A 16,399-nucleotide genomic window follows, 5' to 3' on the forward strand; every position below is an offset into this window, starting at 1 on the left:
AATTCTTAATTATAAGAGTTACCTTGTAGTTCTGGAGTCTATGATCCAAAGCATTGTATTTGTAATGGTTCTCGTGTTTGAATAAAGTTACATGTTATTTTAAAAAAAACTAGGTGCTAACTTTTGATTATCTAGTTATTTGTTGGAAGAGAAACCCTAGCCGCCAGTACAGAAAATCCATCCTCGTTGTTGAAGAAAATTTTGACGGCTGATTGTCGTTGAGAGACGAGCGTAACCACGGATCAACGTTTGGCATCTAGTTTTGCAATTTTCTAAATTAGGTTTGTGTGTTCTTATCTTGACGGTGGAGATGACGTCGTCTAGAAGATTGGTGTCCTGACTCCATCCATTTTATGGTGTAGGCGTCGCGGCCTACTCCATGGAGAGCCAATGGTTCTCGTGACTTGCCTTTTGGTGTTTTTGATCTTTTGACTTGTCAATTCAACAACAGAACAACAGTTTCACAACTTGTCTTGCAAGTGGTGTAACCCCAGTCATGGCGCGTTCAACCATCCTACGTTTCCATTGTTTGAGGTGGGCGGCTCTTCAAAATTTATGAAGTTAGCTCCAATTAAGCAGGCTGGCTGGCTGGCGACGGCCATGGCGGACAGGATGCAGGCGTTGGCGGCGGGCAACGGCGAGTAGAGGCCATGCCACGGGCGTCGGCGGTGGACATGGCAGGGTCGGCGGAGGCCATGGCCATGGCGGGGTGCGGGCTGCGACGGCGAGCCGGCGGGAGCGCGGGACCGGCGGCGGCGGCCATGGGGGGCGGCGCGAGCAGGCTCATGGAGCGAGTGGCCAGGGGATAGGGTGGGGCCGGGGGCGGCGGTGTCCATGACGGGTGGCGGCGGAGGATGCGGGGAATGGAAAGCGCGGGCTGAAATTTCGGTCCGCCAACCGTTTTTACGAGAGATCGGATCTCCGAAAAGTCCCGAACTATGTCTCGAGTATATTGGGATTTTTGCCTCGTGAGTTCGGATCTCCGAAAAGAATTTTCGGATCGGACCGATTATACGGGATCTGTTCAGCGCCTTTTTAGCGACCGAACCCTTATAGTAGCGGTTATTTTTCGGATCAGGGCTTTTATGGTATTTGCTAGAGTTGCTCTAACTTGGCCTCGACGATCCTGAACTTGAGGTCAATTTTAAGTCGACACTGTTTCGTGGTTGCAGAAAGGGTAGGAGAAGGACATCTAGGTCAGGGGAGCATCCTTCTTTTCGAAGAAAAAGAAGAAGTACCGACTGTTTGGTAATTTCATTACCTCTCGTGTAGATTCTTGACTTGTATCTTTTTATATTGAGTAAATTGCAGAAAGACACATATGTAGAGGCTCTTGTAACAAAGAACCATAAAACCAAAGGCTTTTAACTGATACCCACGACATGAATACTAATTTGTAACAAAAACCCGTCAGCGACCGGTTTGGGCAAGTTAATTGTTGTGGCCCACTTGTCATACGCACGAGCCAATTATGTTGGATCTGGTTCATCCTGGAGGACATGTCGAGCCGTCTCGCGAAGGGAGCCGACAGGATTGTCTTATCCTTGCCCGAACCCGATCACTCACTCACTCACTCGCTCGCTCGCCCAGTGCTCTCCCTCTCCTTTGCTCGAACCCTAGCTTGGCGGCGAATGGAGGAGGCGGCGGTGGGGGAAGCGGATGGATCCGGTGAAGTGGGGCCTATCATTCCAGTCGGTGAGCGAGGTGGCGGCGGCGGCTCCTTCCGTCCCCCGCGTGCTGCTGGGAAGAGGGCGGGCGGCGGATCTGCAGCGACGGCGGCGGTCGAATCTGCGGGCATGGGGGCGGGTGGATCTGCGGGCACGTCGTCAATGTTGGCAGCGGAAGGGGGTCCGTCGGGCAGCTCTGCCTCTGACCTCTGGCCCTCAGGCAGCGCAGGGGCGTCGATGCATTCGATTGCCAGCACCATCAGGTAAGTCTCCAATCTCTTGGAATTTGGGCACGCATTTGTTGTAGTTGGACTCCACCGGGTAGTTTGAAGTTTAGATTACTTAAATGTAGAACATTTTGTAGAGACGCATCTGGATATTGGGTAGTTAACTTCGTAGCCGATGGTGAGTATGTGAAGCAGTGCAAATTTCTGCGCGAAGAGATCACTTATAAGAAATTGCGTAAAGCACTGGTAAACTGTGGATTTGCTAGCTGTGACCAGATGTATTATTACAAGCGCGAGGGCTTAGGGTTACGCGGGCTATCTCATGTAGGCAGTGGAGGGGTATTAACCTGACAGTCATGAGAATAACTGCAAGTGGCAAACCACTCTTTTTATAAAGATGTAGCTAAACCTGGTACTAGGAAGAAGAAAAGACAAGAGAGAAGCAGTGAGCAGAATTCAACACAGCAGAGCCAGAGTGCACCAATCGAGAAGAAGTCTGCATTTGTTTGACCTAGATGAAGAGGAATTGATTAACATAGGGGAGCTGGAGAAGTACAAAGAATTTAACTGTGAAGGTGACAGTGAGGCAGAAGATCTATTTGCAAATCTGGCATCAATTGAAGAAGTTAGTGAAGAGCAGGAGATAGAGACAACAGAGAACCCACCTCCTAGCAAAGTGCCTAGGCAGATGTGTTCAGACAAATCAATAAGCCGAAGGGCACATGTCAGGACCCAGGATCAGCCCATAGATCAGGGTACCATGTCAGATCCAGAGAGTGATGACAACAAGCCCTTTGCTATGCAGGATTATGAGTATGATGATGATATGAGTGAAGGCCCTCGCAGAAAAAGCAGGGCACAACCACTGCCTGCTAGAGTTTGGTTTGATGAGAAGAAACTAATTGTAGAAGACCAACTATGCCTGCAGATGTGCTTCACTGATGTGTACCAATACAGGAGAGCTCTTCACAACATGCACATAATGGCCAGCAGGAACTTCATGTATGAGAGAAATGACAAAGAAAGTGTAAATGTGTGTTTGTGTCAAGAAGTTATGCAACTTTTACATGTGTGCATCTGTTATAAGGGGAGAGAGAACATTTTGTCTGAGGAAGATGAACAAGGTTCATACCTGTGGCATAACACAAGATTCATCCAGGGTTAACAACACTTGGCTTAGTGAGAAGTACAAGGAGAGTTTCAGAAGTGACCCAAATCTGAAGACTACCAGTGCGATTGACAATGCAATGAGAGACCATGGAGCTGAAGTGTCAAAGATGATGGCATACGGAGCAAAGTGGAAAGCAGCTGAGGCTATTTTAGGGAACCACGTGCAGCAGTACACTAGGATTAGGGACTATTTGTAGATTGTCATGGATACTAATCTTGGTAGCAAATGTATTGCCACCACAGTCCAGTCCCCAGGTCCTGCAAGGAACCCAAGGTTTCATGGGCTCTTCTTCCGTCTAGGTGGATCAAAGAAAGCATTTAAGAAAGCATTTAAGAAAGCATGTAAGCCTTTCATTGGTGTTGATGGATGTTTTGTGAAGTTGTCAACAGGTGCTCAAGTTCTTGCTGCAACAGGAAGAGATGGAAACAACAACCTATTCCCAATTACTTTTGGAGTTGTTGGCATTGAAGAAACAACCACTTGGTGCTGGTTTCTAGAGCAGTTGAAGTATTGTATAGGTGCTCAATCAGAGACATTTGGTCAGTGGACATTCATGTCTGACAGGCAGAAAGGGCTGGTGCAAGCTGTTGACAGAGTGTTCCCATGTGCTAATCACAGGTTCTGCCTTAGGCATATCTATGCAAACTTCCAAACCACAGGCTTCAAAGGGCCAATGCTCAAGTCACATATGGATAGAGCTGCTTATGCCTACTGCAAGTCAGATTTTGAGACTGCCATGAGCAACATGAAGGCTGAGAGTGAAGAAGCTTGGGAATGGCTATCCAAAATACTTACAAGGCATTGGGTAAGGCATGATATGGACACTAACTGTAAGACAGACTTGGTGGCGAACAACCTGTCAGAAGTTTTCAACAAGTTCATATTAGATGTCGAAGATAAGCCAATCCAAACCATGATAGACCAGATCAGGACCAAGCTTATGGCAAGATTCTGTGAGAAGAGGGATGGGGCTGCCAAGGCTCAATGGGAGATAACACCTACTTATGCTGAGAAGCTTGAACTTGAGAAAAGAGCAGCTAGGTATTGCAAACCAGTTATGGCAGGCAGAGGCATTTGGCAAGTTACAAGTTGTGAGCTCACATATGCTATCAATTTAGATCTTAGGACTTGTGGCTGCAGAAAATGGGACATGACTGGCCTACCTTGCAAGCATGGTATTGCATGTATCTACAAGAGCAAGCAGCACCCTGAGGACTATGTCAGTGATTTTTTCAAGAAACCAATGTATGAGCTTGCATATAATCACATGATATACCCTGTGCCTGGTCCACATGATTGGGTGAATACAGCTACACCAGACATTGACCCTTCTCTGTTCACAAGGCATCCTGGCAGGCCTAAGAAAAACAGAAGGAAATGAGTACATGAACCACCTGCAGCTAATGGCAAGGCTAGGATGACTACTACCACATGCTCAAATTGTAAACAGCTAGGGCACAAATTCCCTACTTGCCCACTCCCTCTTAGGGCTGATTTGAAGATGAGGAAAGACAAGCATAAGGTAACTAAATTTACTGCATTTTATAGTTTGTTCAAATAACATATACCATAACTATTTATGTTTCACATGCAGACATCCAAGTCATTGCCAGATGAGGCTACAGCTAGTGCTCCGAATGCTTCTCCAGCTCCAAATGCTGCTGCATCCCCACCTATGACAAGATCTAGAGCTGCAGCCGCTCCTAGGGCTCCTTCAAATGCTGCACCTCCAGCCAAAAGGTCCAAAGCTGCTGCTGAAGCTCCTAGGGCTCCTCCAAATGCTGCACCTCCAGCCAAAAGGTCCAGACCTTCTTCTCAAGCTCCTAGGTTTGATCCTCCTGCCAGTTCATCTGCACCTGCTCCATCTATCATCAGAACAAGGAGAGCTGCTGCACAAGAGAGAGGTGCTGCACCAACAAGGCAACAAGCTGCCATAGATAAAGCCAAGCAAGGGAAGATGTGGAAGTATTTCACAGCCAGTGGTCACAAGGAGTGAAGTCAATTTACCTTTCTGTGTTGGATAACTGTAAGCTAAGAACTATGTGTGTCTGAAGTATGTAAGAACTTAGGGTCTCGATGTGCTGTGGTAAAACTATGTGCGGTAAAACTATGTGAGTGACTGAATTCTGCAATGTTGTGGTAAAACTATGTGGTAAAACTACGTTTATGTTAATGCTTTCTTAGACTGCAATGTTGTGGTTCAACTTACATTTTCACGTTAAGATACAACTGCATTTGTTGCGTTCACGTACAACTTCATATTCTGCAAAATGCTCATACATTCTACCTCGACATATAAGGGTACAGTACATACTCCAACACATACAAGTAGTTAAGATAGGAGTCTCCAAGTTCAAATGAACAAAGTGCATAGTTCATACATTCTACCTCGACATATATGAGGCCAAATACAACACGTCAGTAGATCTTGACCTTAACTTCTACCTCCGAGCCCAGCTTCTTCATCTCTCCAGAAGTACCAGCTTCACCTCCAGATTGCTTCATCTTCAGCTTCAATTCAGCCAGCTCTTTCTCAAGCTCCATCTTATCCTTCTCTGCCATGTATCTTGCTCCCAGCGCCCAATCTTTCTATGTAGTCACCTCTGCCAGCTGATCGCTGCTCTTCCTCTTCTCATCCTCTAGCAACCACCACAAGCGATCAAGTGCATTCTTCAACACTTCATTATGTTCATCATCTACCCAGCACATCCAGTCACACATGCGTTCATCCTCATATGGGCAAGTCAAGAAGCGACGACCAGTGTTCACGCCTTCAAATGCCACTCTTTTGAATGGAGTTAGCCCGTGCTCACATAACTGATGCCCCAAATCAGGCGTCCATCGTATTCACCCTTGAAGTTGGCATCTTCCACGTTAAATGGAACCATCAAAGAAGGACCATATCGAGGAGACCGTCCGAAGTTCATACACCGTGAATGAAATCCAAACGGGGGAAAATGGAATCAAATTGAATGCACAAACGTCAATATAGATGTCCAAATCCAAACGGAAAACTACTAAAACCTACCTCCCACTCGCCAGGAAAACTCACTTCAGATGATTCCTCGCTGTCCGGCCAAGAAATCCCCATTTCGATTAGGGATTCAACCCTAACCCTAGCCGCCAAATTCAAAATGAGCACCGGGAATACACACCACAAGCAAATGCCAAGACGATATCGGGATGGATCTACGAATTACCTTCAGCTCGGATGCCTCCGCCTCCCCCCTCCGCCGATTTTGCTCCCGTCCGCCGCCTAATCGCCGCACTTCAGCGAGAGAGCGAGAGAACATAGCGGGTGAGAGAACAGAAATCGAGCCAGCTCCTCCCGGTCTAAATGAAGACGCCACGTCCACTGCGAGCCGGCTAGGAGAGCCTGGATTGAGCTGCTAGCCACATCCATGGCTCGTGTGTATGACAAGTGGGCCACGGCCATTAACTTGGCCAAACCGGCCACTTACGGGTTTTCTGTTATTCATTAGTCTTCATGTCATGGGTATCAGCTAAAAAAACCTGGGTTCATGATTTTCTGTTACAAGAACCGCTACGTATGTGTCTTTGTGCAATTTACTCTTCTTATATTTGTATGTCGGTATATGTTAGTGCAGGTATATATTATCTTACCGGTGGTTTAGTAATTTCATTATCTCTCATCTAGATGAATCTATTTGGAGACAAATTTGACCTACCTTGATCATATTGAAGTTTACCTGGTTAAATGATGCTTTGTCCTTTGTTGGTTGGTTTCCTTTAGGAGAGCAAGATCAAAAGTCTGACATCACCTACCTCGGTGAAAACCCCGTTGCCCTTGTTGCTGGTTGCCTAACGCCATAGATAGCCACCGTGGTCGACATGGGCACATTGATTTTCCGTGTACAACGTGGGGGCAACTCTTTGGATATTCTTTCGTCCGGTATGTGTTTGGGTGAAAGGTTCAATTTCAGCAGTGCCTAGTCTTGCCATTTCTGCTCACTACTACCCAGAAGTCATGAGCTGCTGTTACATGTGCACGGTGAAGTCTCTGTCATGTGCCGGTGGTGTATACCGTCGAGCTGTGGCCCATTGCCAACTGTCAGCGACATGATAATGTAAATGGGCATTGGTGGCGATTAGCTAGGACACAAAAAAAGGTGCCTTATCAGGGTTTTGCAAGAATTTGGGTTCAGTTGGGCCCGATTCTTGTACATGTGCTTTCTTCTCAGGTGGACAGCCCACAGTCGGCGCAGTGGTAATTCACGAACCATTAGTTATTGAAAATATTGCTTATGTGTATATGTCGATAATTAGCTTATTTTAGAGAAATTAACTAAATACCGGTCCTTCTCATAAAAAGTACAACATTCTAAACATGGTGTAAGTTTTTTTTTCAAGAATGCAACCCAGCGGGTGCATCATCTATTAAAGAAGAAGAGTCAGAAGGCTGAGTACAACGCACGCCATAGTGGCAAACAACGCCACAAAGTGGCAACCAAAAAGAAAAGATTACATGCTAACAATCCACCTACTCGCCACATGGGCCGGAATGAGGGTGCCACTCCTGAAGAGCCTTGCCTGAACCCAACGCCTCAGCTCCTCTCTCACCCTCTCGAAGATCCGCAATGCTGATGGAGCCGCCCCAATGAAAACCACGTCATTTTGATGACACCAGATGGTCCAGAAGACCAAGGTTACCATCGTCAAGATGTCTTTCCGTTCACCCCGAGAGGAGGGAAGGGAGGTCCACCATCTACGCAGGTCCGCGTCCGCGCCCGGGCACCAATCCCCATGGCCCACCAGGGTGAGCATCTTCAGCCAAACCTGTCGCGAGACCACGCAGCCCACCAGCAAGTGAGAAATAGATTCCCTCTCCTGGTCGCAGAGAGGGAACTTGTCGAGGCGCGGGAGGCCGCGCTTCTCCAGCCGGTCAGCCGTCCAACAAAGGTTGCGAGCCGCAAGCCATGCGAAGAAGCGGCACCACCCCGGCGCCCGAGAGCCCCAAACCATCGACGCCATAGGATCACGCGTCAGGCCGACAAAGAGATTCGCATAGACATTTGGTAGAACACCGCCCATCGGTGGACCAATTCCAGGACAAGGAGTCGGGAGCCTCATCCACCAGCCGGACATCGCGGATCCACTCCCAAAGCTCAAGGAACTCGCCTATCGCCCTGGTCGATAAGTTAGGCCCCACATCCAGTAGCCACGCACCAATCAACGCGTCCTTAACCGAGCGCTCGCGCAACACCTTGGGCCGGATGTTCGCCGCAAGCACCGGGAAAGCCTCGCGGAGTCGCACACCCCGCAACCACCGGTTGGACCAGAACAAGGTGCTCGAACCATCACCCACTCTAGAAGACGTGGCCGCCTCGAAGATCTCCTCAACCTCCCTGGAGGCCTCGAAGGAGAAATCTTTCCAAGGCCTCGAGTCATCCGTCCGTTCAAGCCACCTCCATCGAACCCACAAGGCAAGGTTGAGCAGATGGAGATTTGGGATACCAAGCCCACCGAAGGGCTTCGGCGAGCAGACAGCCTTCCAGACCACCATGCAGGGACCGCCCTTCGCCTCTTTCTGTCCCTTCCAGAGGAATCCACGGCAGACCTTGTCCACGTCCTTCAAGATTTTAGCCAGCAAATCTAGAGACATCATAGCGTAGACTTGCATAGCAGTCAAGGTGGACTTGATGAGCACAAGCCGGCCGCCCTTGGACAGGAGGGGGGCCTTCCACGACGCCAGCCGGCCCTCAATCTTGTCCACCAGCGGCTTGATCTGCCCGGCCGACTGACATGGTGTAAGTTTAGCACGTCATAATTTAGTAGGCCACTCCCTATGTATCATATCTTAGCACACTATCCACATTATTAGTGGTGATAATTCATAAGACTAGTGGAGTGCCCGTGCGTTGCTACGGCGGATACCCGATCCAGATGTATGTCTATGAGTATACCCGAAGAGTCGCCCGATTATTCATGTGTAGGTTATGTATATAAGTTTATGCCAGCTTATCCTTACTATACACAAAATTAATTTCTAATAGCAGTCTCAGCACATGACATGACAAATTGGAGGCAAGGGTTCACCTCAAATAAAAGATTGTACTATTTTTCAATCGGTGGCTCAGATCATTTTCCAGTGTAAAAAAAATAAAAATAGAACGGGACGATGGGTCTGCAGGTTGGAGCTCCACAATCTCCTAATTTTTTTTTTGACTATTTCCAGGATAAGATACATTGCGTACATGATGGTCCATGGAGCAGCAAAAAAAAAATCCGAAAATATTGCTAGCAATATATAGTACTCCTGCAGTCCTGCCCGCAATAAATTGCATGTAAGCAAATACATAACAACCTACTGAATGACAAAACTGCATGAATAAGGAGACTCAAATAGAGGTGGAACACAAAGGAAGTTATTGAAAGAATCTATTTACTTATGAATACTCAAACCGAGTCGTGGAATGCAGAACATGGGGATACACCAAATAATCTCAGCAAAGTTACCATCACCAAATTTGACATGTTGATGTACCTGAGCAAGATAATTTGACAATATGAAGAGAGTCAGCTTAATGGACTCAGCAAGCATAGCATGCTAATCTTAGAAAAAATGGGACGTTGAATCTAGAATGAGCATGTAGACAAGTTATAACTTAATGTGACAACAAATTAAAGCTTCAAACTGATATTTATCAGATAAAATTGGATCTTCATTCCTTCAAAAATCTACTCGATCGGCTATAGCGCTGTAGAGAGAAAACATGTAGAGAAGATATATGTATCCAGAACAGGCGGTCGAAGACTTTATTGTCTCTCATCAAAATCTATGTAGAAAAGTTAAACCTTAATGAAAGTATAAGTAAATTTTCATAGGTAAAATTTCTCTACGAAAGCATTGGTTGACTCACTATAGGTAGGAGAAACCCATAGTAAAATTTCTCTACAAAAGCATCGGTTGACTCACGATAGGAAAAGCACCAGTGAGGACAGTCAAGATATGCAATAATGACCAAGGCCCTGCTAGAATTCTTAAATATTAAAGCTACAACCTTGCTTTGAGCAAGAATGACATTATTATTACTATCTTTATCTTAAATGTGAACTGCCAGGACCCAACATTCAGATAATTATCTCGGGCACAATTGTATACCTTCTCCTCAGCACATGTCAATAAGCCTTTTTTACCTCTCTTCACTGCAGCCATGTCATACCAAAACTAACAAAACTTGCAGTGAGATAGTTTGAAACAACACAAAATTGTAAAGATGGTGTAAATTCAGTCAATTGCAGTTGATGTAAATAGTTGATCGAGTCGAGTCTGTACAATAGCGCGGGCGCCTGCGTGTTGAGCGGCAAGCCATTGCCTGGCTCTGCCATCCCAAGAATCAATCACGCATCAGATCAACCTATATAGCAACATACAAATGCAAATAGTCCATTTGCTATGGACATATTTCCTTGTCGCTGCAACAACATCCATCTTGTCATTTTGACAAGCATCTGGTGTGCACAACATTAAAACATCAGGAGCGGTGCTGGAAAGGTAGAAAACACGAAATCAACCAACTTGCAATGTAAGGACATGTTTTCTTCTCCCCGCTAAATTGCTCAAACCAATCCTGAAAACATGCATCTATACACTTTTGAAAATAAATGGCAAATCAAAAGTACAGCCGATCATATTACACACATATCTAAACATAGGAACAACAGAAGAAAAAGATGATCAATCAACTCAGAGCCTCCACAAAACAGACATTGGTTCACACATCTCCCCCCCCCTTCTATGTATCGACCCGTCTCTTGTCAGAATGCTCTTCCTGAGCACGAACCATACTAAAGGGTAAACCCATAAGCTATGTATATCCCTAGATCAAATGTAATTGTGCTAAAATCTTTAGAATAAAATTAAAAAGTGTCAATTCCAAAAGATGGCCATAAGGTGTCCCATGTAAGAATAAATGTAATACCTAAGACAAATGAATCAAAACTAACCATTGTATTGCTTGTGCATCCTGCATCATGGCATGAGGAACATGACCTCAGGAATCACGATCAATGCATACTCAACATGACCCTCAACCACTGCTGCAACATGAACACAAAGCCAAATTAATTGTTTTATTTAGTACCGCATATCTGGTTCATAAGCAAACCATGCAGCACCCTTCCTCAAACTTAGCATTTCCAATCAATTCACTGACCATGGACGGCAGGACGGGACATACAGCCATTACAGCATGCAGAAAAATAAACTAGTAAAGAAGAGAGAGGAAGAATAGATCAGGTTTTTCACCTTGCGTGCAGTAGCCCGGGGAGCTCATCGGCTGCTCTGCTGCAGCACAGAGAAGCGGAATAGCTCAGCAGAGGTTGCAGGCTGCAGGGCGATGGAGGAGGTAGTCGCCTGCTGCTGCAAGGGGCAGTTCGACAATAGCAGTTGCCCCTTGAGACGGAGAAGGCTGATGGGAAGCGAGAGAAACACCTCGGACGGAGGGGAACGCGATGGAGAGAGGTTAGAGCATGGAGGCAGCCAGGCAGGCGGTCCATCGGAGTATGGAGGCCTGGTCGGTCTCCCGCCACGTCCGGGATGTGCCGATGTGGCAGGCGCGCCCTCGGAGGTGTCCATGGCTGCGCACCTTCTCCTCGTCCTAGGGTTTCCACGGGGCTTTGGCTCGCTGTTTTGTTCCGCCAGAGATACAACGGGGCGGCGAGGAGCGAGGAGGAGGCGGCGAGCTTGCTGGTGGGGACTAGGGGCAGGCTCCGACCACCGCCGACGGTGACGGCTGGATGAGGAGGATGGGAGGGGCGCGAGTAGAGGGAGCAGCGGCGCCGGTTAGATGCTAGAAGGAGGAGGGCGGGGGCGCGAGCAAAAGGAGGAGGGGCGGCGGGCCAGCGGCGCACCCAGGGAGGGAGGAGACGGCGGCACGAGCAGAGGGAGGAGGGGCGTGCGGGCTGAAAGACTTTTAGGCGGTGGCATACCTTGTAAATTCCGCGAAGGGAAGCCCACGAGGGGAGGCGCATGAAGGGAAGTGCGTGTGCCTGCGGGTCGAAGAGTCGGACGACGTACGATGGACTGACGTCACTGTAAATTAAAGAATAGTAAAGATATCATCTCCACAATGCATGGTGTTTTAGTTGTTGTATCTAAAAAGGGTTGCATTAATTAATTTAGTAGTCATGTTTATATCTGATTGGATTAATAAATGTTTTTGCATATGTCCACGTGAAAGAGTAGTATCTTCAGCAAGAGACCACTTCCCTCTTTTTCTTTATTAAATCATTAACTAATATGCCATGTCAGCAAAATGATTAAGATATCATGTTAACAAAACCTCCATCGGGATCGGGGGAGGACGTAGGTGCACGATACTCGTGTGTGTTGCTACATACTACTCCCAAATAAAATAATCCATATCAATAATAATCTCAATGGCCTATGCCAAATCAATAATAGATGACGTGGTCAGCGACCGGCTGCCGCCAGTTGTGCAAAATATTCATCTGCCTGATATAAAGTCTTCGACTGCGTATTTCTACTCGTGTTCTGTCAACTGCTCATGTTGACAGTCGAGCCTTCCTCACTGATGCCCCTTTAGCCTTTATCAGTGAGTCCAATCGTCTCCACGATGCCATTATTCTTTCCGTGTTCAAATCCACAGAAAAGTGTGGTCAGAAATCGGATCTGGGGAGCAGTCTAAACGCAGCTCCATTTCAGTCCCAAGATTCTTGCCAAAAAAGTCTCGTTTTCATGTTTCTCTGTACACAACTTACGGGAGTAAGTAACTCATCGTCTTAGATCGAAGAGGCACACTAAAAATTTCAAAACAAACACAGTCTGTATTTGGTGTTCCACTAATAACAAACGTGACATCTGAGCAACCCGTTCTCGTTGCACTCCGGGCACCTCCTGAACGCTCCGGCGCCGTCCTCGTCCTCGACGACGAACACCTTGCAGCTGCCGGAGCAGACGTCGCACGGCACGAAGCGCGCGCCTCCGCAGCCGCCGCACGACTCCGCGGCCGCAAACCCTCCTTCTTTCCCGGCGCCGGCGCATGGCGCAGCGTCGCAGGCCTCGAGCGCGTCCGCCAGCTCCCCGGACTCGTGCATCCGGCGCACCTCCTCGGCGCCGCCCAGGTGTCGGCCGTCCACGAACACCTGCGGGAGCCTGCAGCCGTGGGCGGCGAGGGCGAGGGCGTCGCGGAGCTCGTCCTTGAACCCGGCGTGCATCGAGAGGTCGCGCTCGTCGACGCGCACGCCGTAGCTGGACAGGATGGTGGCCGCCGCCCAGCAGTCCTCGTACGTCTGCCGGATGCCCCGGAGGCTCGTCGTGTACACCACCACCCGCCTCGCGCTCTCCGGTGGCGGAGGAGGCTGGGACGGGGATGGCTTCTTCTCTTCCGGGTTGCCGCCCCCGTCGACGCTTTGCTCCTGGAAGACGTTCTTCTTGACGGCGTCTGCGGCGGCCTCTCGAGGAGGAGGAGAAGGAGGGGGTGAGAGTTCGTCGAGCGCGTCCCGGAATGCCGACAGGACATCCGGGTCGAACTCCGGCGACGGCTCCTCCTGCACGCCATCGCATTCCTCTTCTTCCTCGGTGTCGTCGTCGTGGAGACCGTCCATGAGCTCCCACACGTTGATCTCCTCGGGGTCACGAGCCGGCGTCTTGGTCGGCGTCCGCGGCGGCTGCCTTATCTGCCTCTGCTTCGTCCCCGGCTCCATCTGCGGCGACGACGACGCCGGGAACAGCCACCCGTTGGAGACGGACCACGTGGTGGCCCAGGCCCGGCCCGGCCTCCCCGCGCTTTCCTCCTCGACGGACTTCGCCGCTGCCGCCGCCATCGCCGTCGTCGTCATCCCCTCCGCCGCGGCGAAAGAGACGGCGCGGTCGAGGCTGAGCGTGCCGAGCGTGGACGACCTGAGCGCGACGGAGTGCCGCGCCACGTGATGCCCGGACTCCGGCGCCCCGCCGCCATACAGCAGCGAGTGCTTCGACCCCTTGCAGCCCATCCACGCCGCAGTATACCACCAGGAGGCGATCAAGGATGGACTGGTCAAAGGATCGAGGAAGGCACAGCGCGCACGGGGGCCAATTCCCAGAACCGTTTGTTCAAACGGTAGGAAGGAACGGTTCGTTGCCGGCGTGCGTGGCGGGTGGGAAAGGCTACCGCATGCAGCAACGGCTGTGGCGAGGCGAGAATGCGAGATCTGCAGTGGGGGACTGGCTGGGAAACACACGCATAAGAAAGGGAAGGGAGACGGGGCCGAATGGCCGATAGAGGGTCGCGGGTACGGGAGCCGTGCTAATTGAAACAGGAGGGCCGGCCGGTCATGTATCGTCCGCTCGTGCGTTAAAACGCAGGGGTGGGTACGTACTGCGGCTACTCGCGCCGTGGCCGTGGAATTTCTTGCCCCGCCGCGTCGTCAGGTTCAGGACTTCAGACCCGTCGGATGAATGCCTGCCGCGATATGGAAGAAATCATTTGCCTCCTCCGGAGCGGTCCGTACTCGTCCCGCGTCACACGGTTGTCAGTGATCTCCGCCGGTTGGCTGTTGGAAGTTAGAGCAACTCCAATGAAATTCTTAAATTTTGTTCCAAAATATATTTTTTTGTCATTTGGAAGAGCAAGTGGACATATGTCCTCCCCATGTCCACCTCATCACCGAACCACATCCCTTAAATTTCTCTTCCAAATTAGATTTTCTTTCTCTTTATCCTTTCTCCTCTCCTTTTCACCTTTTCTTATCATTTTCACATCTCTTGTTGCGGGCCGGGACAGACAAAACAGAGCACCGGACAATGTCTGTACACCCCAAACCTCCTCCAAATTTGCGGCAAGTTTGGGGGATGTGTCCGGACAAACATGCCATTTTGTCAGGTTAGGAGATGTCATTGGAAGATGATTTCGGAGGCAAAATGTCCATATCCCCCAAATAGGCCATTTGGGATACCTTTGGGGATGCCATTGGAGATGCTCTTACCATATCCGGTCCATATATATATGGTGGTGCATGTAGTACATGTTTCTCTGTTGTGGTGTGGAGGGTGATGAGATGATATGTTTAGGAGAAAAGTCTATTTTAAACCCTGAACTTGTAGACAAAGTCTGAATCAAACTTTAACATTTGAATTCCTGAATTTCAGACCCTGACCTTATTGATCCCGGTCAATCAAGCCCCTTAATCCCGGAAATGGTGTTTGGCAGACTGGTTTTGTTGACGTAACACCGGGATTGCTGGCTAAGACTAGAGGAAGGACCCAAATGATGCTCTCATATCTTTTTTTTTTTAATTTTGATATTTTTAACTATGTTTAGAAATTACTAACGAGAATAACCGTAACTAATTTTCTTAGTGCGTCTTCTGGTATATTTTTAACTATGTTGGCTAAGCTCTTCTGATATATTTTCTTAGGCGGGGCGACCGCTTGGCTCGCCGCTCGCCGGAACCGGCACTCCTTGCGTGTATGCTCCGCTACTGTTGCCCAGGTCGTTGCTCGCCAGGTCGGGAGGGCTCGCTTCGAGGGAAGAATGCCAATATCCTCACAAGATGCCTGATAGTTTTTTTTAAAAAAAAATTGTGGGTAATTTTCCAGGTATAACCACATAAGAATAAGTAGTCGGGACTCACATACAATGCTCACTCATCAGATTCTAAGACACATCATTATCCCGACCTACCCAAACAGGGAATTCGGGTTAAGGTTTAACTTGACCGGGATTAGATAGGCCAGAGGCTGAAAACCCGAGATTAGAATGTTAGTGTTTGATTTAGACAAGTGGTACAAGTTCAGGATTCAAAATGAACTTTTCTTTATGTTTACTTATACAGAGAACATCGGTGCGGTGATCTTTGCACGGCAACGGGTGGGTGTTTGAATGGTCCATCTTTATGATGAGCAAACAAGGATAGGATAGGTTCCCTTTTCCTCGTGCTATTAACGCGATTTATGAACGCATTCTGACCGTTACGAATCTGCATGTACGACGTGCGTAAGCATTTTAACAGCTAATCTAGCCTAGCCAAACGCTTTATTAAGATCTGGATGTGCGACACCTGACAAGCTTCTTCGATACGTTCCAACATCTCGCATCCAAATTCAGATGAGTCCCCCGAAAAAACAGTGGCAGGTGCTGGTAGAGTCATAGCACAAGGCTTTGTTCAACATTACGACACTTCTTTTGCCTCTTTGTCTAAAGCTAGATACCAATCGCAACTTTGCCCTGTTTTACTTCGAATCCATCGACATCGCTGGACCAACGCAAAGCCAGCTTTTACGTACGGTCAGCTGAAAAACACACTTATTACTGCTGGAGGCTCGCCAATCTTTTTTGACATCGAAACAAAAAGGATCGATCCATACGATA

The 16,399-nt window shown here is 48.5% G+C and overlaps 1 protein-coding gene across 1 annotated transcript; it reads right to left on the reverse strand.

Annotated features, from left to right (window-relative positions):
* Nucleotides 1-12,761: 12,761 nt before the first annotated feature.
* On the reverse strand, nucleotides 12,762-14,572 carry LOC106865745 (uncharacterized protein At5g39865). Its single transcript, XM_014896469.2, has one exon. The coding sequence runs from the start codon at nucleotides 14,040-14,042 to the stop codon at nucleotides 12,891-12,893; it is 1,152 nt and encodes a 383-aa protein (XP_014751955.1). The 5' UTR covers nucleotides 14,043-14,572; the 3' UTR covers nucleotides 12,762-12,890.
* Between the last annotated feature and the right edge of the window lie 1,827 nt (nucleotides 14,573-16,399).

This window comes from Brachypodium distachyon, chromosome 1 (assembly GCF_000005505.3).
Source record: "Brachypodium distachyon strain Bd21 chromosome 1, Brachypodium_distachyon_v3.0, whole genome shotgun sequence".
Classification (NCBI taxonomy): Eukaryota; Viridiplantae; Streptophyta; class Magnoliopsida; order Poales; family Poaceae; genus Brachypodium; species Brachypodium distachyon.

Excerpts from the sequence above, each read along its gene's own strand:
- LOC106865745 (XM_014896469.2), bottom strand. The coding sequence starts at position 14,042 with ATGGGCTGCAAGGGGTCGAAGCACTCGCTGCTGTATGGCGGCGGGGCG.